Source organism: Cavia porcellus, unplaced genomic scaffold, assembly GCF_034190915.1.
Source record: "Cavia porcellus strain 051 isolate PalLab524CR breed Dunkin Hartley unplaced genomic scaffold, mCavPor4.1 scaffold_11, whole genome shotgun sequence".
NCBI classification, from domain to species: domain Eukaryota; kingdom Metazoa; phylum Chordata; class Mammalia; order Rodentia; family Caviidae; genus Cavia; species Cavia porcellus.
Genome location: NW_026947494.1, coordinates 49,229,128 through 49,251,614, shown reverse-complemented (window position 1 = coordinate 49,251,614; position 22,487 = coordinate 49,229,128). Strand labels below are relative to the sequence as shown.

The window sequence follows — 22,487 nt, the reverse complement described above, 5'->3', positions numbered from 1 at the left end:
GCACTTTCTTGGGGTGAATAGAAGCCTTCCCAATGTCTGACAGACTGCAGAAATAGTTTCTAGAATTGATATACAAGAGAGTATCTGCCATTTGGCTTACCTCAAACTACCCAATCAGACAACAGATCACCTTTCCTCATTCAGATTACTTGACAGTTATCCTTGAAACTACACATCACTCGGAATCTACACAGACCAAATCACCCACAATCCTCAGGAAAAGCAGAAAAAGCAAACAGTCTTCTAAAGACACACCTCGCAAAACTCATCCTAGAACTACATCTACCTTGGCCTGAACCTTTTCCCTTAGGCCTAATTGTCTTCAGAGTGGCCACTTCCTTCAATGTCCACTTTCCTGAGTCCTTTTGAGCTCATGTATGGGTATCCTCTTCCTGCTTCACAACTTACCTGTCCCACGGAACCTTCCCCGTTTTGCTGATTGTAGCCCAATCCTCTCCATGTTTAGACATCTTTTATGACAGTATGCCAATCTATGTCTCCCTCTACCAAAAGATAAACCAAAACCAGAATATTCTATAACTCCTGGAGACTTAATATACCTCAAATCGTCTAAAATCACAAGACTTCAACCAAAGTGTATAGGACCTTACCTGGTTAACCTCATGACACCAAGAGTGGGTAAGGTTGCCAGTCTTCCAACAGTACTCAAGACTGCCAATCTCTCATCTTGGATTCACATCACCCATGTTAAGTGTTGCCCTGACAGTGCTAACCCCAAACCTCCATCCCCAGACTGGTCATCGCACCTTCTGTTCCTCACCCATCTTCAGCTCACGTGAATCTAAACCACAGTGTTCTGGGACTCAATACCCTCCTTGCTGTTTTTCTACCACTGGTCTTCATATTTGCTGAGGCACTTTGGACAGTCTCCCCTAGCGACACCAAGATGACCATAACCTTTCTGTTCCTTGCTAGATTCTTGCATAACCACTCTCAATTGTCTAAAATTATCATGATGGCAAAGGTATTAGCCTTCATATTCCTCTCCTTCCTAATTTTTATACAAATTTCACAGACTTTCTCATGGACCCTTCCCTTTTCTTTCCAAACCACTAGGGATAATTTTCCAATTCACAAGAGTATGAGAAATATAAACTCTTGATTTAAGCAAAATGGCCTCCCTCTTATGGTGAACTGTGCTATGAGAAAAAGGAACATATCTCACCATGGCTGGATTTCTCACTGACTAAAAACCTCCTGCTCTGACCCCAAACTTTTTTAGTGCTCCACATGGGACTGAAAGGGCCCACGTCCTAGAAATGTTTGGAAATAACAGGACCCTTGGATCAATTTTTCTTGACACTTTGTTCTGCAACACACTAGATTCCTATAACCCTATTAGTTTAATGCTCAGGCAATCCTCTTGGCTGACAGACCCACCTGGAGGATCAGACTCTGTAGTACGGGACAGACCTGGGTGTTAACTTGAATATAAAAATGATCCCAAACCAAACAAGACACCCATTCTTAACATTCTCACCTTTAGCTTACCCCTGCCCCTTCCCTCACTATACTTTACACCTCCACTATTCCTCAATCACTAAATCACACATATGCCCTTATATGGTCTTCACTTCACACAGACTGGACACAATGCTGGTTCTGTCTCCCACTCAACCAAAACCTGTGGCTTGCCCCAGGGGTTCTTTGTTCTTGGGATGGCCATGCCACAGCCCTACACATGTGATCCATTTCCAACTTCAACAGCTTGCCAACACCCTGTAAATGTGTACAGCTGCCCCTGCTAGGTCAAACCTAGGAGGGACCAGGGATGCAACAGGACACAGCATCTGTGCACCAGGTCATTTGCGTAGCATGTGTGAATCCTGGGCTCCTTCCTGACCACCTGAAAGGGAGATTACCAAGTGCTGTGAAGTGCTGGCCACACAGCCATACCATTCCCAGCCTGAGCCTTTCTCCTCATGCAGTCAGGGCTGGGAGAGTTCAGGGTGGGATCATTCTGAGGTTGCATAAGAGAATCTATGCAAGTGAACTGCAGTCCCCTTGGCCCCAGTGCAAAGCATCTCGTGTTCCTTCCATGCCTTCTGGGTGCTGGGCACACGGCAACTGGGTAGCTGCACATCTGCAGATGCACTAAGTAAGCTGCTGGTCAGGTATTGTGGTGGCGGGATCGGGAGGTAGTCAGTGATGTGATACATGCCAACCAGGGGTTTTTAGCATACATCGGGGCTCCTGAGCCAGGCAGGACAAGGGGTTGGCCAAGGAAGGCCCCTGGAGGAACTAACTGCTGGATCCACATTCTTTGAGAGAGTTTGCTTTCCAGGCAGAGACGGAGAGGGGAGACCCAGAGGAAGGAGGATGGCAACAGCACAGACAGGAGGGAGGCCAGTGTGACGTGTGGTGCATGTCTGTGTGGCTGGTGGGGTGAAGGGAGAAAGACATGGTGCACAGGAGATACTGGAACACAGAGTCCTGGGAATAAGGGCTGCTCTGAGAGATGACGCAGGACAGGAGATGAGAATGCAGGCTGCTAAATGACTTTGAATACAAGGGCAAGACAGGATGCACAGGGACTTAAGCGGAGGCTTCTGGGGTCATCCAGGCAACAGGTGGTGGAACTGGCTTAAGATAAGCAGGGGGGCAGGTCTTGGAGAGGTCCAGGAATCTCATGGGGACCCAGGCTACCTGGGATCCTCATGGCAAAAAGCCTGAGTGTTCACCTTCATCTTTCCTGTCTTAGGTGCATTCTGATTGCAGGAAGCTACACCAGATTTCCCCACTTTTTCCTTGCACTCAAAACCCAGACAAGCCCAGTGGCCAGCAATGTCTGCTCCAGCTTGCACATGGAATCAGACAGTGTCCCCAGGTTCAGTATAGGGCCTCTTCCCACCTAAGGTGCAATGGCCGGTGGGGGTCCGTGGCATCGGCAGGGGTGCTGGCGCTCTGGTGGGGTAGAGGTAGGATGGGAGTCCTTGGAAAACCCAGAACCAGTGTGTGTGCTGAATGGACGTCTGTGGGGCTGGCAGATGATTTTACTCACAGGCATGGTGCCTCAAGATTGGTGGGCCAGTCCCTCTCCAGAGGGGATCTGCAGAGTCCCTGGGTGGGGTGCACAGGCTGGCTATCTGCTCTCTTGGCATGGGGCTGGCTTCCCTTGCCCTCTGTGAGCTGGCAAGAATGCTGCAGGAATCCAGCATCCCTGCGTTTGGAGGAGACGTGATAGAGGGAAGGGCTGGTACACCAAGAGTCTGTCCCAGGAGCCCAGCCATCACGCTGTGTGTCCTGCACTGGGTCGATTTGACATGTGCTCTCACACTGGCTGTTCTCCAGAAGGACAGCAGAAATCCTGTGGATCCTCTGCATGGCTCTGCTCCCTGCTTTGAGTGATTCACATGTTAGGTGTGATCTACAGGGATCGCCTTTTCTGATTTGTGATGTAAGAGTATCTGCAGCTCAGTGACTCTTCTCTGACCAGCTCTGATGTGACTCTTCTAGGCAGTTAGGTGGAATCTCCATTTTGGTTATTTTTATTCATGGCTTCACTAATCTTTTCTTCTGGCTTATTCTTTCTTTTCTGTTTGTTTTTTGAGACAGGGTTTTGCTCTGTAATTCAAACTGGCCTTGAACTCACTATGTACTGAAGGCTGGCCTTGAATTCACAGCAATCCTCCTGCCTGAACCTCCAGAGTGCTGGGATGACATGCATGTGCCACCACATACAGCTTTGGCCATATCCTTTCTCTAAAATGATACATATTTCTTAGGACATGATTCTCAGATCTAGGACTTCTGTTTGGTTCTTCTTTACACTTTGCCCTTTCTTCTTTGATTCTCAAGATCTTTCTTTTATTATTATATCTTTGAGCATATTTATAATAAATATTTTTCAATGGTCTAGATTGTTTCAGTATCTGAGAAATCTTTTCCTCTCTCTTTAATCTTGCTTCTTTGCTCTTTATTTTCTTTCCAATTACCCCCAAGGATTTCACAAGGGGCCACATCTGCAGCCCATTTTAAATTTTTGATTCTGAGAAAGGTCTCAGGAAGTCACTAAGTTGCAAGGCTAGGCATGAACTTCCAATCCTCTACCTCAGCTACTGTGACACTGAGGGTAGAATGGGAACTTGGTTGCTTTGGTGAACTCCTGGAAGGGGTTACCAGAAGGAGGAACACAGTTCTGGGTATATCTGGGTAGATCCTGGTGGGTTGGTCTAGGGGTCTGTGGCCCCGGCCCTGTCTTCTGTTGTGATTCTCCGCAGCTCTGCTTCCCAGTCACCTTGAAACGAGCACCTTTGCTCTGTTGCATCCCTTTGCCATGATGGTTTTGTTTGTGAGCCAGCCAGTCATGGACTGAGTCCTCAGAACCTGACTTCCCAATGAAATATTTCCTTCCTTAATCTGTGGGGGTCAGTACTGTGTGGGGGTCAGTACTGTGTCTCAGTGTCTTGGTTACTTTTTTCTTGTTGCTGGGACAAAACACCCAACACCCTGAAATGAAGGAAAGAAAGGTTTATTTATCTGTTTGTGGAGGTTTCAGTCCAGAATCAGCTAACTCCAGGGCAAGGAGGGGAGCAGGGCACCAGGGGTATGCTTCCAGGCAGCAGTCAGTTAAAGCAGCCAGAGTAAAAAGCCAGGAAACAAGACTCTTTTTCTCCCCTATACTGCACACAGATCACCCCCACTGTAGGTTGGGTGTAGGGCTCACACCCTCTCCATGCTCTGCTCTTATACAGGCTCAGAATATTTACAAATATGCTGGCTCCCTGCAGAGTCTTTTAGGTAACCTTCTTCGAAACTTCTTAAACTGACACAGTGTATCAACCGTAACACACAGATGTAAGGAAGCTAATTATTCAGCCTCCCTAAGTGCCACAGGTGTATGCCAACATGCCCTGTTGGTTTGGGGTTTTTTCCACTTGACTTTGTCAGGGCTGGGGATCAAATTTAGGGCCTTGAGCACTGTAGGCAAGTGCTCTACTCGTGAACTGCCTCTCCTCCCCTGCTTCAAAGTTTCTGTGTACTTCTCCATTAATGTCCATGGAGGACTGTTTCCAGTATACACACATCCATCCTGCCAAAACTATCTGACTGCAGATGCTCTCTTCCCTTATACAAAATGATGCACTGTGTGCTGCCCCCATACACTTTCAATCCTCACTAGATTATTATAATGCCTGAACCAATGCAAGTGCTAGGGAAGTAGTTGTTATTCCACATTTTAGGGGGATAAAAAGGAAAAGAAATGTGGTCATGGTCAGTTCAGGCACACTTTTTCCCCAAATATTTACAGTCTGGTTAGAGTTGCATCCACATGTTTTGAACCCCAGATATGAAGGGGCTACAATTTGTAGAAACACTGATGATTGAGGAGCACTGTTGTCTTGTTTTCCAAGACTTTGAAGGGGTTTAATAAAAACACAGAGCCTCAGGCAGCCCCCTCAGAGATGGGTGTGGAGGAGTGCAGGAGAGAGAATTACAAAGAACTCCTGCATCTGGGGACAGCTCCAGCCCATCTCACCAGACCAGTCAGGACAGCCATCCCCCTCCATCAAGCCTCACCTTGCCCCTTCGGCTCTGAATACCCTTGAACCTCTGAGGCTGTCTGTCCTGAGGGTTGGAGGAGCTTGCAGGTGAAGCAGAGAGGGTGGAGCACAGACCTCAGCTAACAGAGCCTGCGAGGTGAGAGGAAAATTAGATGGAGAGCTGCTCCCAAGCCCTGCAGAGCTTCAGATCCTGAAAGCACCCATCTGGGGCCTGGATTGTTCCCCCAAGGTCGCCCGACCTTTGTAATTTTTGGTGTCCTCTTATCCCTCTGAGTAGCACGGGTGTCCCCGGGCCCTTCTCGTCTGTCAGTGCAGTTTTGCCCCCACCATCACCTATCCCAGCCCTCACGCCCTGGCTGAGATGCTTTCTTCTGGCCCGTGAAACAAGCCCCCAGTGGTTGGCTGAACAGCACCATGCACAAACATACCACACTCAGCCCCAGCTGCCACTGGCCAGGCTACCCACCCCCAGTATGGTCAACGCCATTGTCATCTTCTGTCTTCTCAGACCCAACTCCTTAGGGCCACCTCTGAATCCTCTACCACTCTTCAACAAAGGAACCCCTCCCCAATATCCCCAGCTGAAACTCAGCCTTGGTCTCTGGGGTGACCTTCCTCCCCTGCTCCCCTGGCCCTCCCCACCTGCGGTCAGAGCATGTGTGAAGCCTGGGGCACAGCCGGTCCCTCCCATGCCTTGCACCACGGTGCCCCCATTCCTGATTGCCCTGCAAGCTCTCTTGGCATGCTACCTTTGGACCCCTCTCTCTCCTGGATTCTTCTACTGTCACCACACTCAGTCCCATGGCCCTGACCTTCTGGGCTACTCCTACCTGAGTTATACCACCTGGCACCTTGTCTCTGGTGACTGAACCTCTCCCACCCGGGTGTCTCCCAGTATCATCTTCCTGCCAGGGCCTCCATGGTCACTTTGTTTAAAATGTCCTCTTTCCCTCCCATGCACACTGCTGTTTGCTCCTTACCATCTGTCAGTGCCACGTGTCTGGAGCGCAGCTTGTCTGGGGGCCTTGGGGCTGACTGTTAGCACTGTGGGAACAACAGAAGCATGGGTGCTTGCACCGCTTCACACAGCGGGTGCTCCCTCCTGGCGTGCATGTGGAAAACCTGCAGATTGTGCGAGCCAGCAGCCCCTTCCTCTAGCCTGTACCTGTGTGTCCTGTAAGCCGCCCATCTGTTCCACCTGCGTTCTCTCATGCCTCCACACAGAAGGGGACATGCTGGGCGTGGTGGAGCCATGGAGCTGCCAGTCTTCCTTGATTCCTGGATTACTGCACTTAGTAGGGTGCAAGCATTGGACAGGGCTCATGAGGATGAAGAAAAAGAGGAGCTATATTGCAATCCAAATATTATACATTATAATCCAAATTCTGTATGCTGTAATCCAAATTTTATATATTAGAATCCAAATATTGTAATTCCTTTTGCAGTCCTCCTCACAATCCAGAAAGATATATTTTAGTTCCACTGAAACCTAATTAGAATCTCAGCAAGTTAACACCCATCTACCACCTCCAATGCAACTCTTGGTGAGAGTAAAGACACTAAGCCCTAGTCTAAGTTATGGGCAGCCAAGGAATCCCAAGTCTGATCCAAGTGAGGATACACAGACAAAGGCCTTGATGGAAGGTCTCTCCCACAGTGTATTATCTCATGAAGAAAGCAGTGGTCCAAGGATGACTGACAGTGAGGATGGCATGAACTACATGAGTAATTTTGTTTTACATGAGTACTTTGAGCTGGCTAGCCAGGTGGGGAGAAAAGCATCTTTGCAATATGCGAGGAGAATGATATGCAGAAGGACCAGTCTGCATAACCCAATCAGGGTAGCATTTGAACACTTTGAGGAGGCCGTTGCTTTGGTCTCTGCTATGTAAACTTTTTTACCCTGGGAGGTCATGGGACTTTTATTTAGAGGCTCATACCCAGTGGACATTGCTGGAGCTGACTGGTTCTGCCACCCCACTGTGTTCAACTGTTTAACAGGGAACACAGTGTGAGGAAAATGTCACTGGGCCTTAAAGATTACCTATCAGTATCTTGGCTGCCCTTATTTGCTCGCTTAGAGCCAGTTGAAGGGTGATGGACATACCATAGCCAACTCTGTACATATCAGGGCATGGCAACAAGACTCGGTTGAACTAATGCTGAAGCAATTGTTCTGCATTCAAACGGAGCTGCTCAAATTGGCTCCTACAGGGATGTCTAGATAGAGCCCCAGATCTGCCTTACCAACTGAGAGGCACCAAGGGAACAACCTCCCTCCTCAACCACAAGCAGTTATCAGGATTGGCAAAGACTTGTCAGGAGCATGGAGACTGTCCCAGGGACCATGTCATCCTGCCATACCTGTACCAGCCAGCACCATGAACTAGAATCAGTAGAACCAAGGCTGGATACAAGGCCAGGAGAAAACACTGCAGACACTCAGGTGGCTGAGCCATGGGAAGTGCGGATAGGAGGGCGCGTTCTTTCATAATTCACACTCTACTCAGTTTCAGAGTGCATCCCATGAAAGTATATTCCTCTTATGATGGAAACAATAACTTCCTTCTGTGCGCTCTAGAGGCACTAACCTCTGTTTGTTCAGTACTTGCAGTGGATGTGGGAGATGGCAGGGGCCTGGCACACCACAGTGGAGCAGTTTTCTGCCTCTTTTCTGCAGAGACTAAGGGAGCAGAGCCCCTGGCAGCCTCCGAAGCCAGGCATCCCAGACCCTGCTCCCCAGAAGCCAGCCCCTCCCCATCTGGATCCATGTGCTTACCTGTGTCCACATCTGCTATGCTCTGCCACTTGGATGGTGGGTCCAGGGCTTTGCCTGGGGATGTGACCTGAGAGAGAGGGCCTGACTGTTGCAGTCCCCTCCCTGCCACCCCAGCTGACCACAGGCCTGGGTCGGGTGGGCTCAGCTCTGTCACCACAATGTATTTCTTCTGGTCTAACCTGTTCCAGCCTCAGAGGTTTGAGATCACTGAGAACTGCAGCTCTGACCAAGACGAGATCTCTTATGGCCTGTGTGGCCATCGGATGCTGATGCACATGAATGATTTCCTTTGTGGGCATGGGGGTTACTGTCACTGGCATCAGGCATGGGAGGATCATGTCGGGTAGTGTGGGGCGTGTGTGTGTCACGGTACCTCCACACAGTCTGAAGAAAATCTTGCGTAGGCTTCCCAAAACCATCAGAATGAGCTTGTCAGGGACATCCTTCAGGCTGCACGTGGACAATGAGCTTCTGGCGGGTCAGAGCATCTCCTACCCCAGTCCTCTTGTCTGGTCCTTCTTCCTAGAATTTGGTCTGTGTCGCCTCTGATTCGACCCTGTCGTGCCCAGAATCAGCCCTGTCCTAGGCACAGTGTAGAACCTTGCTCCTGATGTCCCTGAGCTCCAGACCACATCCTTGTTGGGGCTATGCCTCTCCAACCAGGGGCAGGCCGGTCTAGCTCTCTTTTGGTTAGTAAACAATTTCTCACATCCTACCCTTCTATCAAATGCAACAGGAATGAATTAGTAGAAAACAATCTGAACTTGGCCATCCCAGCTGTGTACAGTTGTCATGGTAATGACCAGGAAACCCCATCTATGCCTCCTGTGACTCTTGGGGAGCAGCTGACCTGGAGGGTGAACAGCTGATCCAGAGGGTGAGCCATCCTCCAAAGCACAAACAAGGATGTCACCTCGCCCACACTGTGCCCTCCTCCTGTCCTCCCTTACTGCCCTCTGGGATGGCTTCCTGTCCTCTGCCCTTTTATGATCCAGAATCTGGCGTTTTTGCTTCCCCCGGCAACCTATCTGGTCTCTTACTTGCTTTCACGTTGCCCTCACCACTTACACTTGGAACAAGCAGCTCCCTCACTGTCACTCTGCTCCTACCTACATCAGCTGTCCCCTGTGACTGACACGAATGCTTTCTGATACCTGTGACTCTGCTGGAATAGATGGTCACCTTGGGGGAGGCCTTGTTGCGCCATGCCCCTCTTCCTGCACCAGACCTGAGCCCAGCTCACTGTGCATGATCCTTCCAGGACCCCTAGTGCTGGCTCCTGCAGCCACTCCCCTGTAGACCCTTGTGCCTTGCTCCAGCCACTTGAGATACTGCTCCTCTTCAGGGCCATCTCCTGCCAAATCAATCAACATCTGGGGTCCCTCCTTCATGGAGCACCCCACTAGAACTAGATCCTTCCTTTGTGGGTTTTTGGTAGATTTTTATTCTACAGACTTCTCTGTGACTCCCCCGGCAGGGTGATCCTGATCTCCCCTTCCCATTTTGGATTATAAACTCCCTGCAGACAGTTGAAGTTCCTCCCCACCATCCCTCACATCACCTTGCCCACAAGATAGCTTAGCAGGAACTAGGTGCTTCAGAAACAAGCAATTCTCCCTAACTCATTCCTGGAAGCAAGTATTACTCTAGTACCAAAACCAGACAGAGACCCATCCACGAAAGAGAACTTCACACCAATCTCCTTCATGAACACAGATGCAAAAATTCTCAATAAAATACTGGCAAACAAAAGGCAACAAATCATCAAGAAGATTATATACCACAACCAAGTGGGGCTCATCCAGGGAACACAGGGGTGGTTCAACATATGCAAATCAATAAATGTAACCCACTGTAGTAATAGACCCAAAACTAAGAATCACTTGATCATTTCTATAGATGCAGAAAACGCTTTGATAAGGTCCAACACTCATTCCTGATAAGAACCACACAAAAATCAAAATGGATGGTCTTTACCTCCAGATGATAAAAGCCATCTATGACAAAACAACAACCACCATCATATTAAATGGCCAAAACCTGAAAGCTTTTACTCTAAAATCAGGAACAAGACAACGATGTCCACTATCACTCCTCCTATTCAATAGAGTGCTGAAAATACTACCCAGAGCAATTAGACAAGAGAGAGAAACAAAAAGAGGAAGGATAGGAAAAGAAGGAGTTAAATCATCATTCCTTTCAGACGACATGATACTCTCCATAAAGATCCCCAAAATTCCATTGCAAGAGTCCTCGCTATAATAACTAAATACGGTCATGTAGCTAGATGCAAAATCAATAGCATTCCTATACACAAACAATAAACTCACTGAGAGAGAAATAAAAGAAGCCACACCTTCACAGTAACATCCAAACAAATGAAATACTTAGCAATCAACCTAAGAAAAGAAGAAAAGTACTTATTCAGGGAAAAGTATAATACCCTGATAAAAGAAATTGAAAAGGATCTGAGAAACTGGAAAGACATTCCTTGTTCATGGGTACCTAGAACAAACACGGTAAAAATGGCCGTTCTCCCAAAATTGTTATACAGATTTAATGCAATCCCATTCAAAATGCTACTAGCACATCTCACAGGTCTACAGAAATCATTCTTAAAATTCATGTAGAACCAGAAAAGACCTAGAATAGCAAAGGTAATTATGGGTAACAAAGGCAAGGCAGAAGGGGTCACAGTCCCTGACTTGAAGTTACATTACAAAGCTGCTATCATAAAGTCAGCATGGTACTTCAATAAAAATAGACCTGAAGATCAACGGAATAGATTAGAAGATACATCTACAACTACAAACACAATCAGCCACCTTACCTTTGACAAGGGGACCAAACACGTTCAGTGGAACAAAGACAGCCTCATTAATAACTGATGCTAGAAAAACTGGCTCTCCGTATGCTGTAAACTAAAACTAGACCCTTACCTATCACCATGTACTAAACTACAGTCAAAATGGATCAAAGATCTAAATATTAAAACAAGCACTAAATCTGCTAAAAGACAGACTAGGTAGAAATCTTGAAGGTAGTGAAGAGAATTCATGAACAAAAATCAAACAGCATGGGAAGTACTTCCCAGAATCAATAACTGAGATCTCGTCTTATTAAAAGGTTTTTGCATGTCAAAAGAAATCTCAAAGTATAAAAGAACTCATGAATGTTAAAAAAAAATCTTAGTCAACTGTCCCTCAGACAAAGGATTTCTGTCTAGAGCATAAGAGACCCCCAAAATACAAAGGCCCAATCCAAAAATGGGCATCTGAGATGAATACACACTTCTCAGATGAAGAAATACACATGGCAAATACAGACATGAAGAAATGCTCAGCATCATTGGTCATTAGAGAAATGCAAATTAAAACCACACTGAGAGTCCATCTCGCTCCAGAAAAAATGGCAAGGATGAAGAAAACTACCAACAACAAATCCTGGAGAGGCTGTGCGGAAAAGGAACTCTCCTGCACTGTTGGTGGGAGTGTAGATTGGTGCACCTCTGTGGAGGCCAGATTGGAAGTTTCTCCAAAAGCTGGGATTGGAAGTCCCATTTGAACCAGCTATTCCACTTCTGGGCATATTGAAGAAGAACTGAAAACATGATATCACAGTGATATATTTGCACCCATGTTCATAGCAGCACAATTTGTAATAGCCAGATCTTGGAAACAACCAAAATGCCCATCAACTGAGCAATAGATAAAAAGATGAGATACCTTTTTACAGTAGAATCCTACGCAGCTGTAAAGAATAATCACGTTGAGATTTGTATCGGTAAATGGATGCAACTGGAGACCATACTCATAAGTGAAATAAATCAAAATCACATATATAAATACTATTTTGTCTCCCTAGTGTGAGAAACAGTAAGGTACAAAATCCTCAACAAATCCTGTGAAAGGTTAAGAACCTGCTCAAAAAGGAAAACTGTATCATCTCAGGGAAAACGAGAAAAAAAAGGAAAGAAAAACACAATATGCATAAATTTGTATAAACCCACTTAAGATAACTAAGATGATTGTGCTGCAAGTTCTATTAGTTCTTGGGACAAAACAGTTAACATTCATAGGACTGGATCAATTTTGGTTGTTTATGTCTGGTGATCTGAGGAACTCTTTTGAAGATCACTATGTAAGATAGTTCTGTTCCTACCACCTTGTTTTGAAGGACTATATCGTCATTGTTTTAGGTATTTTGCTATTGTTTAGTTGTCTTTTTTGTTTCTTGTTTTCTAGTATTTTGTTGTTTTGCTTTTCCCTTTCATGCAGAAAGATAGGTGTATATGTAAAGGCTTATACATGCCCAGAACTTCTCCATCACAGTTCATGAGCATCGATTGTATTACGTGTGATGAAATAAACAGCTACATTGAAGAAAAAGAGACATTATGGTTTCCATTGCTGATTCCCGATCGTTATGCTATGAAATCCAGTAATGCTTTTATTCTTTGTTCAGAGTGGCTTTAGTCCATTTTGTACTATTTAACTTCAACATACATGACGGTATGACAGCTATTTTGAAGAGAACAAGAGACATTATGGCAGCCATTGTTGATTTTCCTATTGTCTGGTTTGAAGGCCTATAAGGCCTTCATTATTATGTTGGGATCCGTTTTATACTATTTCATTTTGTATGAATTCATTGTGTGTGAAATATAGAAAACTATTTAGAAGAAAGCTACAGACATTATGGTAGCCCACTGGTGATGTCCTGTTGCTTTGCTTTGAAATCTGTGCCACTTAGATTGTTTTCTTCTGATCTGCTTTGTTCTGTTTTATTTTACCATCTTTAAATTTCTAAAAAATTTTTAAACATTCATTCCTAGAAGCTGCCATTATTCTGATACAAAACAAGATAAACCTCCACACAGCAACTACAAAATGAAAACTACAGGCCAATCTCTTTAATGAATATAGATACAAAATTCCTCAGAAAGATCCAGGAAACATGGTGTGTAATTATCCAAATGATCACATACCTTAATCAAGTTTGCATCCCACGGATAGAAGCATGTTTTGACCTATGCAAATCAATACATGTAATACACTACATAAAGAGATATCAGGAAAAACATCACACAATCATCTCAATAGATGCGGAAAAACCTTTGGTAAAATCCACCCATTCATATTAAAAACGCTGAAGAAAATAGCTATAATAGGACATTATCTCAATCCGATAAAAGCCATGAGGACAAGCCAACAGCCAGAATCATACTAAATAGAGAGCAACAATGAGGAAAAGTTCCACTAAAAGTCTCCAAGCAAAGTCAAAATATAGCAGGAAAATATAAAAAGTCAGTAGTGTTCTTGTAGACCGGTAATGAACCAATTGAGAAATGAATTAGGAAAACAATCCTGTATTCACAATAACATAAAGAAAACCTAAATACTTAGGACTGACCTAACCAAGGAAATGAAAGATATCTACAGTGAAAAGTATAGTACTCTGAACAAAAGGCATCAAAGGGGACACCAGGAAATGGACAGATATCCCACTCCTAGGTAAGCAGGGGTGATGTCATCAAAATGGCCGTACATACACCCATTTAATGCAACCTCGATGAAAATACCAACAGAACTCCTCACAGCACTAGAGAAAACAAACCTCAAAGTCATGTGGAATCAGAAGACACCTAGAATAGAAAATCCTGGGCAACAAAGACCAAAGCAAGAGACCTCAGCATGCCAGATTTCAAGGTATATTACAAAGCTACATGGATAGAAAGAGCATGGTAGTGGCATTAGAACAGATCTGTGAATCATTGGAACAGAATAAAAAATGTAGAAATGACCCCAGAGGGCCTTGGCACTCAGGAAGCAGGAGGATCCCCACAACTTTGAGGCCAGCCTGGCCTACATAGTCAGGTCAAGGCCAGGCTGAACTGCATAGTGAGAGCCTGTCTCAAAAAAACAAACACACACAAACAAAAATAAAAAACAACTCCAGACACCTTCAGCCATCCGATGTTTGACAAAGGGGCCAAAAACATTCTGGAGGAAGACAGAGTCTTTAGCAAATGATTCTAGGAAAACTGGCTGTCCATGTGCAGAACATTGAGCATAGACTTGTGTATGTCACTAAGCACTAAACTATAATCAAAACACATCAGGTACATAAATATTAAAGCAGAATCACTTAACATGCTGGAGGACAAAATATGTACAACTCTTGAGGTCAGGGTTGTAGGCAAGGACTTGTTGAACAGAACCTAATGACATGAGAAATAACATCAAGAATTCACAAATGGGATCACATCAAATTAAAAAGCTTCTTCACACCCAAACAAACAACCAACAGAGTGCTGAGATAGCCTACAGGATGGCAAAAATATTCTGTCACCTATGTTTCCAATAGATGACCCATATCTGGTATATGTAAACCAAGAAAGAAATTAGATCTCCCAAAATCAAAGATTAAATCTGGGCAACTGACAGGAATAGACACGTCCCTGAAGAAGAAAGAAACCCAAAGTATACATCAATTAAAGAGCAAAACAAAAGATGCATGACAGGAAACAGGAATAGAGACCTTTGCAAATGAGAAGAGGGCCAATAAACGCAGGGAGGGGAAGGCGAGAGGAGCAGGGAGGCAAAGAGAATCAAGATGTGTCCCGCACAGGTACCATCGACCCATGACGGACGCAATCATTATGTATCAAAAACACACATTACTTCTTTTAAAGGTATCTGTATTTTGCTTCCAACCTGTCCAGGACCTGAGCGGCACCTGTGCTTTCATTCTTAAAGATCTTTTCGCTGGTCCTCCTGAGGAAAGAGCAGGCTTATCAACCAAATCATGTTTTGCAGGAGTTGCAGAGCCTAGCTGCCAGGGTTAGCAGTTACCCTTGTGTAGACTTAGGGTACTTTTAGGCCCCATCCCCTGGGATGAGACAGGGAAGGGAGAGGCTGTCCTGAAGTGTCTGTGCCACTAACCTCAACTCTCAAGCTAAGAAGACCACGAGGTAACACAGTGCTCAGCCTGAGCTCCCGCCTCTGCTCACGCCAGGTCACTGCGTGTCCTGTGGGCACCTCAGTTACTGATGCTTCCACCACAGGCCGGGCCTGCCCTTCTGCTGTCCAGTGCATGCCCATTCCTTGCTCACATGTTGCAAAGATACACCACACAAGCAGGCCATCGCATTTGTCTCCTAGCTGGCAACCAAAACAGAACGCTTATATTCAAATTCTCTATGCCAAACATCAGACCTTACTTTGTATTAATTTAAACTACCTTGTTACAATAGAGTTCAGATTTCACTGGCACCTTCACCTTCACTGTTAAACTTGGCAGGCTAAAGGCCCGCGTGCTAAAGGCTAAAGGTCACCCCCAGGGCGGTGCCAGGGGGAGGGGTAAACCTTGAAGAGGTGTGGCCTAGTGAGAGATTTTGACTTCTTTCCATGTGTGGGGTGGTTTCTCTCTGCCACGTAGGCCCACCATGCTGTGCTGTTTTCCAGGGGCCAAAGCAGTAAGAACAACAGTGTAATGAATCCTGGACTGGAACCTTGCAAACTGAGCCAGTGGATATCATTTCTGTATAACATCATCAGTATCCTACACATTTGCTATATTAGAAAAAACTTAATAGGGAAACCAAATACACATTTCTAAAATTAAACAGAAAAGGAATTGAGAAGGGAACCAAAGTGATAGACCACAAAACAAAACAAAACAAACAAACAAACAAAAAAACAAAGACAGGGACAATAATGGAGGAAATGAACAAAACTAATAAAGACATAAGATGTGAGAAACAAAGGTCACAGTAAACAAAAATCAATGGAATAAAATATGAAAGTCCAAGTCAGACACTGAAGAATGGTAACAAAGTAGGATCCAGCTCTATGCTGTCACTGTGCAGGTTAGAGTCTAAACTAGGAATAAGTGGAAAGTGAAAGGACAGAAAATACTGAAGAACACGCCATTGAACAATTCTAGTAGGAGAATTCAATCCCAAAAATTCAGTCATAAATATATTAAGCAGCAAGCAGAGCAATAAAAAAAACTGGAATAAAACTCTAAAGTGGTTAGACCTCAGAGATATCTACTGTGCACCATTCAGGAGCCCTAACACAGGGCTTTTGTCCCAATTTTACATGAAACATTCCCTAAGTCCCATATATGAGGTCATGATCAGGATATTGTGAAAATCCCAAGTCATACAAAGTAGCTACTCTGACCACAGGGGATGAACCTGGGGTGCAGTACCCAGAAGTTCCACAGTGTTGGAAAGCTTTGACTTGACAGGAAGTATCTTCTCTAGGCAGGTGGAATGACAGGAGACGTTTCTAGCCAAGGAACAAGAAAAAAACAAAAGAACTCTGCTGAAACTTAGTAACACACCTAGAAAGGCTGGGCTCCTGGGCTCCTGGGCTCCTGGGCTCCTGGGCTCCTGGGCTCCTGGGCTCCCGGGCTCCTGGGCTCCCGGGCTCCCGGGCTCCCGGGCTCCTGGGCTCCTGGGCTCCTGGGCTGTCAGTGTCAGCATCAGTGATGGTAGGAGCCCAGGAGCCCAGGAGCCCAGGAGCCCAGAAACCCAGGAGCCCAGGAGCCCAGGAGCCCAGGAGCCCAGGAACCCAGGAACCCAGGAGCCTAGGAGCCCAGGAACCCAGGAGCCCAGGAGCCCAGGAGCCCAGGCATGACTTTGTACTTGGCAAGTCTACACTGCAGAGGAAAGTCTTCATGTTCCCTTGTACCACTAGACTGTGCTTTCTTGGCTTGTGCCTCAGAGGTGAGGAGTGTTCCCTGGGCTGAATCACATAGTCAGAGGTGGCTGGATCCTAGTAGCTGCCCTTCCCTGGTGAGGATGGAGACAGCCAGTGCTGGTTTGTCTGGGCATTAGCATTTGGAGGAAACTTAGATATTTGTACATAGCTTGTTTATATTTACATCTCTTTTCCCTACTTTGTCAATTTATTCAATAATTTTAATTATATCGATATGGACTCACGAGTTTTTGTGGTATTGATTTGTTGGCTCACTGAGCAGCATTGTGTGCAGAGGCCTTGAAGGCCAGCTTCCTCCTAACTTTGCCCCCTTGAGAAGCAGGAAGGCCAAGGTTAGAGGCCGGCTTGGGTGGGTGGTTTGAGGCAGCCTTGCTTCTCACATCCCTGGGTTCCCCAAGGCCCTGTCTCCTCACATTGAAGACATGCTCAGTACCCTAACTGTGGCTATAAGTTCTGGGTGCACCCATAGCTTCCCTTGGCTTGGCCCCTTGTTGAACCGGAAGCTGTCACCATCACTAAGCCTGAGCTCTAGCCAGGCTTTACCTTGGATAAGGGCTGAGCTTTACCTTGGAGAAAGGCCATCTGCTGTTCCAGACTTGGGTCAGAGCACTGGGCATGTAGGTGGCTGTGGCAGAGGCAGCTGCGATTGAAGTTCCAGAAGGGAAAAGAGCCTGGGTGACATTAGAAGCTGCCTGGGAGCTGTCCAAGATGCCTGAGGTCGTGTTTGTGAGTCAGGATCGCCAAAGGCTGCCTGTGCTGGGCTACAGGAGGCTGGCTGACCTGAAACAGGAGGTGGGGCCAGGCCTAGAGCTGGAGCTGCCAGGGCCCAGAAAGGGAGACCATGGGTAGAGGTGGCTGCTCCGTGCTGCTGCCCATCAGAGGCCCCCAGGGTGGGCAGGGTGCTAGAGGAACACTAAGAGCGCCGTTTATGTGGGGGCGCACCAACGCTCAAGCTCTGTCCTAGCCAGGAAGAGGCTGCCCTCTTGCTGCCCCTGGTCCGTGCCACATTCAGCTGTGCAGATGGGAAGGAGATCCCACTGGTGCCAGGGGGAGGCGCCGGAAAAAGAGAATTGTGTGGGGCTGCCACATATGCAGAGGTCGGCCCAAAGCTGGGCCCCACTTGGGGACCAGATCCCATGGCTATGGCTGTGCTGCCACTGGGCGGTGCCACAGTCATCTGTGCAGATGGGAAGGAGTTCCCACTGGTGCCAGCGGGAGCCCCCCGGGAAAGAGGATCAGGTGGAGGTGTGGTATCCATAGGCTCTACACCAGTGTCAGTCCCTGACTGGGGAGCAGAGGATGTGCCTGTGGCTGTACTGCCACTCGGTGGTGCCATAGTCATCTGTGCAGATGAAAAGGAGTTCCCACTGGTGCCAGTGGGTGCACCCTGGGGAAGAGGATCAGGTGGAGGTGTGGTATCCATTGGTTCTACACCAGTGTCAGTCCCTGTCTGCAGAGCAGAGGATGTGCCTGTGGCTGTGCTGCCCCTGGGTGGTGCCATAGACATCTGTACAGATGGAAAGGAGTTCCCACTGGTGCCAGCAGGAGCCCCCTGGGGAAGAGGATCAGGTGGAGGTGTGGTATCCATAGGTTCTACTCCGGTGTCAATCCCTGTCTGGGGAGCAGAGGATGTGCCTGTGGCTGTGCTGCCACTGGGTGGTGCCACAGTCACCTGTGCAGAGGGGAAGTAGTTCACATTGGTGCCAGTGGGAGGCCCAGGAATAAGAGAATTGTGTGGGGGTGTGATATATATAGGTGTTGCCCCAAAGCTGTGCCCCATCTGGGGCCCAGAGCCCATGGCTATAGCTGTACTGCCACTGGGCGGTGCCACAGTCATCTGTGTAGATGGGAAGGAGTTCCCACTGGTGCCAGTGGGAGGCCCCGGAGGAGGAGCATTGTGTGGGGGTGTGACGTATATAGAGGACGGCCCAAAGCTGGGCACCACCTGGGGACCAGAGCCCATGGCTATAGCTGTACTGCCACTGGGCGGTGCCACACTAATCTGTGTAGATGGGAAGGAGTTCCCACTGGTGCCAGTGGGAGGCCCCGGAGGAGCAGCATTGTGTGGGGGTGTGACGTATATAGAGGACGGCCCAAAGCTGGGCACCACCTGGGGACCAGAGCCCATGGCTATAGCTGTACTGCCACTGGGCGGTGCCACAGTCATCTGTGGAGATGGGAAGAAGTTCCCACTGGTGCCAGTGGGAGGCCCCGGAGGAGGAGCATTGTGTGGGGGTGTGACGTATATAGAGGACGGCCCAAAGCTGGGCACCACCTGGGGACCAGAGCCCATGGCTATAGCTGTACTGCCACTGGGCGGTGCCACAGTCATCTGTGTAGATGGGAAGGAGTTCCCACCGGTGTTAGTGGGAGGCCCCAGAAGAGGAGCATTGTGTGGAGGTATGATGTATATGGAGGACGGCCCAAAGCTAGGCATCACCTGGGGACCAGAGCCCATGGCTATGACTGTACTGCCACTGGGCGGTGCCACAGTCATCTGTGCAGATGGAAAGGAGTTCCCACTGGTGCCATTGGGAGGCGCCAGAAGAAGAGAATTGTGTGGGGCTGTCACATATGTAGAGGTCGGCCCAAAGCTGGGCACCACCTGGGGACCAGATCCCATGGCTATGGCTGTACTGCCACTGGGCGGTGCCACAGTCATCTGTGTAGATGGGAAGGAGTTCCCACTGGTGCCAGTGGGTGCACCCTGGGGAAGAGGATCAGGTGGAGGTGTGGTATCCATTGGTTCTACACCAGTGTCAGTTCCTGACTGGGGACCGGAGCCCATGGCTATGGCTGTGCTGCCAAGGGGCAGTGTCACAGTTGGCTGTGCAGAGAGGAGGGAGCTGCCACTGGTGTCAGGGGCTAGAGGCCCAGAAAGGAAAGGATCAGGTGGAGGTGTGACGTCCATTGGAAGCTCTACTCTGTTAGTGTCTGTGTGTACAGCAGAGGCTGTAGCTGTGGCTGGAGATGTCAGTGTCTTCCCAGAGCCCAGGAAGGGCTTCTCCTTTCTGTTCTTACTCTTCCCTGCAGGCACAGTGGATGGAGGTCCAGTCCCTGGGGCAGCCATGGGAGCAGAGCCCAAAGGCTCCATGCATTTGTTATCTTTGGGGGCCTTCTTTCTGTTCTTACCTTTCCCTGCTGGAATGGTGTCTGGAGGAGCAGTCCCTGGGGCAGCCAGGGGAGCAGAGCCTAAAGGCTCCCTGCTTGTCTTCTCTTTGGGGGCCTTCTTTCTGTTCTTACCTTTCCCTGCTGGAATGGTGTCTGGAGGAGCAGTCCCTGGGGCAGCCAGGGGAGCAGGAGAGAAAAGCCCTGAGAGGTCAAAGACCTCAGGGGACTTGTCCCTTTTGTTCTTAACCTTCCCCACTGGATTGGTGTCTGGAAGATCAGTCTCTGAGGAAGCCAGGGGAGCACAGCAGAAAAGCCCTGAGAGGTCAAAGACCTCAGGGGACTTGTCCCTTTTGATCTTAACCTTCCCCACTGGATTGGTGTGTGGAACATCAGTCCCTGGGGCAGCCAGGGGAGCAGAGCAGGAAGGCTCTGTGGGGTCAAAGACCTCAGGGGCCTTCTCCCTTTTGTTCTTACCCTTCCCTGTTGGAATGGTATCTGGAGGAGCAGTCCCTGGGGCAACCAGGAGAGCAGAGCAGGAAAGTTGTGTGGGGTCCAAGACCTCAGGGGCCTTCTCCCTTTGTTTCTTACTCTTCCGTGTTGGAATAGTGTCTGGAGGAGCAGTCCCTGGGGCAGCCAGGGGAGCAGAGCAGGAAAGCTGTGTGGGGTCAAAGACCTCAGGGGCCTTCTCCCTTTGGTTCTTACTCTTCCGTGTTGGAATGGTATCTGGAGGAGCAGTCCCTGGGGCAGCCAGGGGAGCAGAGCAGAAAAGCTGTGTGTGGTCAAAGACCTCAGGGGCCTTCTCCCTTTTGTTCTTTCTCTTCCCTGTTGGAATGGTGTCTGGAGGAGCTGTCCCTGGGGCAGCCAGGGAAGCAGAGCAGAAAAGCTGTGTGGGGTCAAAGACCTCAGGGGCCTTCTCCCTTTTCTTCTTACCTGTCATAACCTTCCTTGTTGGAATGGTGTCTGGACGAGCTGTCCCTGGGGCAGCCAGGGGAGCAGAGCAGAAAAGCCATGTGGGGTCAAAGACCTCAGGGGCCTTCTCCCTTTTGTTCTTTCTCTTCTGTGTTGGAATGGTGTGTGGAGGAGCTGTCCCTGGGGCAGCCAAGGGAGCAGAGCAGGAAGGCTCTGCGGCATCAAAGATCTTAGGGGCCCTTTCTAGTCTTAGGGCCCTCTTTCTGTTCTTACCTTTCCCTGCAGGGATCATGGGTGGATCAGTGCCTGGCAGAGGCTGGGAAGCAGGGCAGGAAGGCTGAGGGCTACTGGTGAGGGTGGAGTCCTGCTGCTTTCTGTGGTTACTCTCCCCCGCAGAGATCAAGGGTTCAGGAGCAGTACCTGTGCCAGGCAGGGGAGGAGGGCAGACAGGCTGTGTGGTGCTGCTGATGTCTAGGGCCTGCAACTTACCCATCAGCCTGGCATTCAGAAGTTGGAATGCTGCCTTCTTCTCCTGATCTATGTGCTCCGCGGTGATCTTATAGCTTAGTTCCGGAGGGGGTGGCAGCCTGAGGGGTGGCCCTTGGCGAGGCCTCAGGAGAGGGATCTTTCTTCTTCCTAGGCCAGCACCCTCTGGTGTCATCTGTTCCTTCCTGGTTTCTTCGTGTCTGGATGGTGTGTCTGCAACCACCTTGTTCCTGGTCTTACGGGGAACTTGGGGGGCCGAACACGGTTGCTGGAGGCTGTCCTGCCTGGCCGCCTTCAGATCTTTGGCGGAGCCCGGGGGCGGCCTGGTGTGCGAGGGGGCTGCAGCCCTCCTGCGCTGTCCCGGCAGCCCCCCGGTGGAGCTGTAGGAGCTGCTGATGGCATCTCGCTTCGTGGAGCTCACACAGGAGGGCTGGGGGGAGGGGGCAGCTGGAGCTCTGGCGCTCTGCCTGCGGTGGTCTGTGCTCAGAGGCCCAGGCCTGGGGACATAAGGCACCTGGCCTCGCCGGCCTACCACGGGCCTGAAGGCGGACGGGGGCCTCGCAGCCTCCTGGGCGGCCCTCCTCTGCTGAGCCTCCTGCCTCAAGAGCCAAATGCCCGAGCAGTCCCTGCGGGAGGACCTACGGCTGCTGCTGCGGCGTGTCTGAAAATCGTCTGCGGGAAGCACTGGCTTCCCCAGAAGAGAGCCTACCTGTTGGCCCATGGGCCCCAAGGGCCGCAAGGGCCTCAAGGGCCTCAAGGGCCAAAAGGGCCAAAAGGGCCTGCAGGTAGGGGAACAGTGCTCCGGGCACTCTTGCCCAGAGCACTGAGGTCAAGCCCGGGATGCCTGATGCCTGATGCCAGACGTCAGGACTGGATCCGCGGGCACACTGGCTAAGCGGGATGCGCCCACCCAGGGCTCTGGGCAGGTGCCGAGAGGGGCCCACA

The 22,487-nt window shown here is 48.8% G+C and overlaps 1 protein-coding gene and 1 long non-coding RNA gene across 2 annotated transcripts; both read right to left on the bottom strand.

The window, feature by feature from the left end:
* Positions 1 to 3,965: 3,965 nt before the first annotated feature.
* Positions 3,966 to 6,870, bottom strand: LOC134478001 (uncharacterized). The gene is made up of 4 exons (XR_010050339.1): positions 6,691 to 6,870; positions 6,506 to 6,569; positions 5,542 to 5,654; positions 3,966 to 4,470 (listed from the first exon to the last, which is right to left on the bottom strand). It is a non-coding gene; the product is annotated as an uncharacterized LOC134478001 (long non-coding RNA).
* An 11,092-nt stretch (positions 6,871 to 17,962) lies between these two features.
* On the bottom strand, positions 17,963 to 22,263 carry LOC134478033 (putative POM121-like protein 1). Its single transcript, XM_063257884.1, has 4 exons — positions 21,330 to 22,263; positions 19,789 to 20,063; positions 18,550 to 18,708; positions 17,963 to 18,073 (listed from the first exon to the last, which is right to left on the bottom strand). Exons 1-4 carry the CDS (start codon positions 22,261 to 22,263, stop codon positions 17,963 to 17,965), a joined length of 1,479 nt encoding a protein of 492 aa, XP_063113954.1.
* Between the last annotated feature and the right edge of the window lie 224 nt (positions 22,264 to 22,487).

Coding starts and splice junctions, on each gene's coding strand:
- LOC134478033 (XM_063257884.1), bottom strand. CDS start 22,263: ATGGGCCAACAGGTAGGCTCTCTTCTGGGGAAGCCAGTGCTTCCCGCA. Junction 18,709..19,788: donor AGTCAGGAACTGACACTGGT/GTAGAACCAATG, acceptor CCCTCTGCACAG/GTGACTGTGGCACCACCCAG. Junction 18,074..18,549: donor GTGGGAACTCCTTTCCATCT/GTACAGATGTCT, acceptor CCCTGGCACCAG/TGGGATCTCCTTCCCATCTG.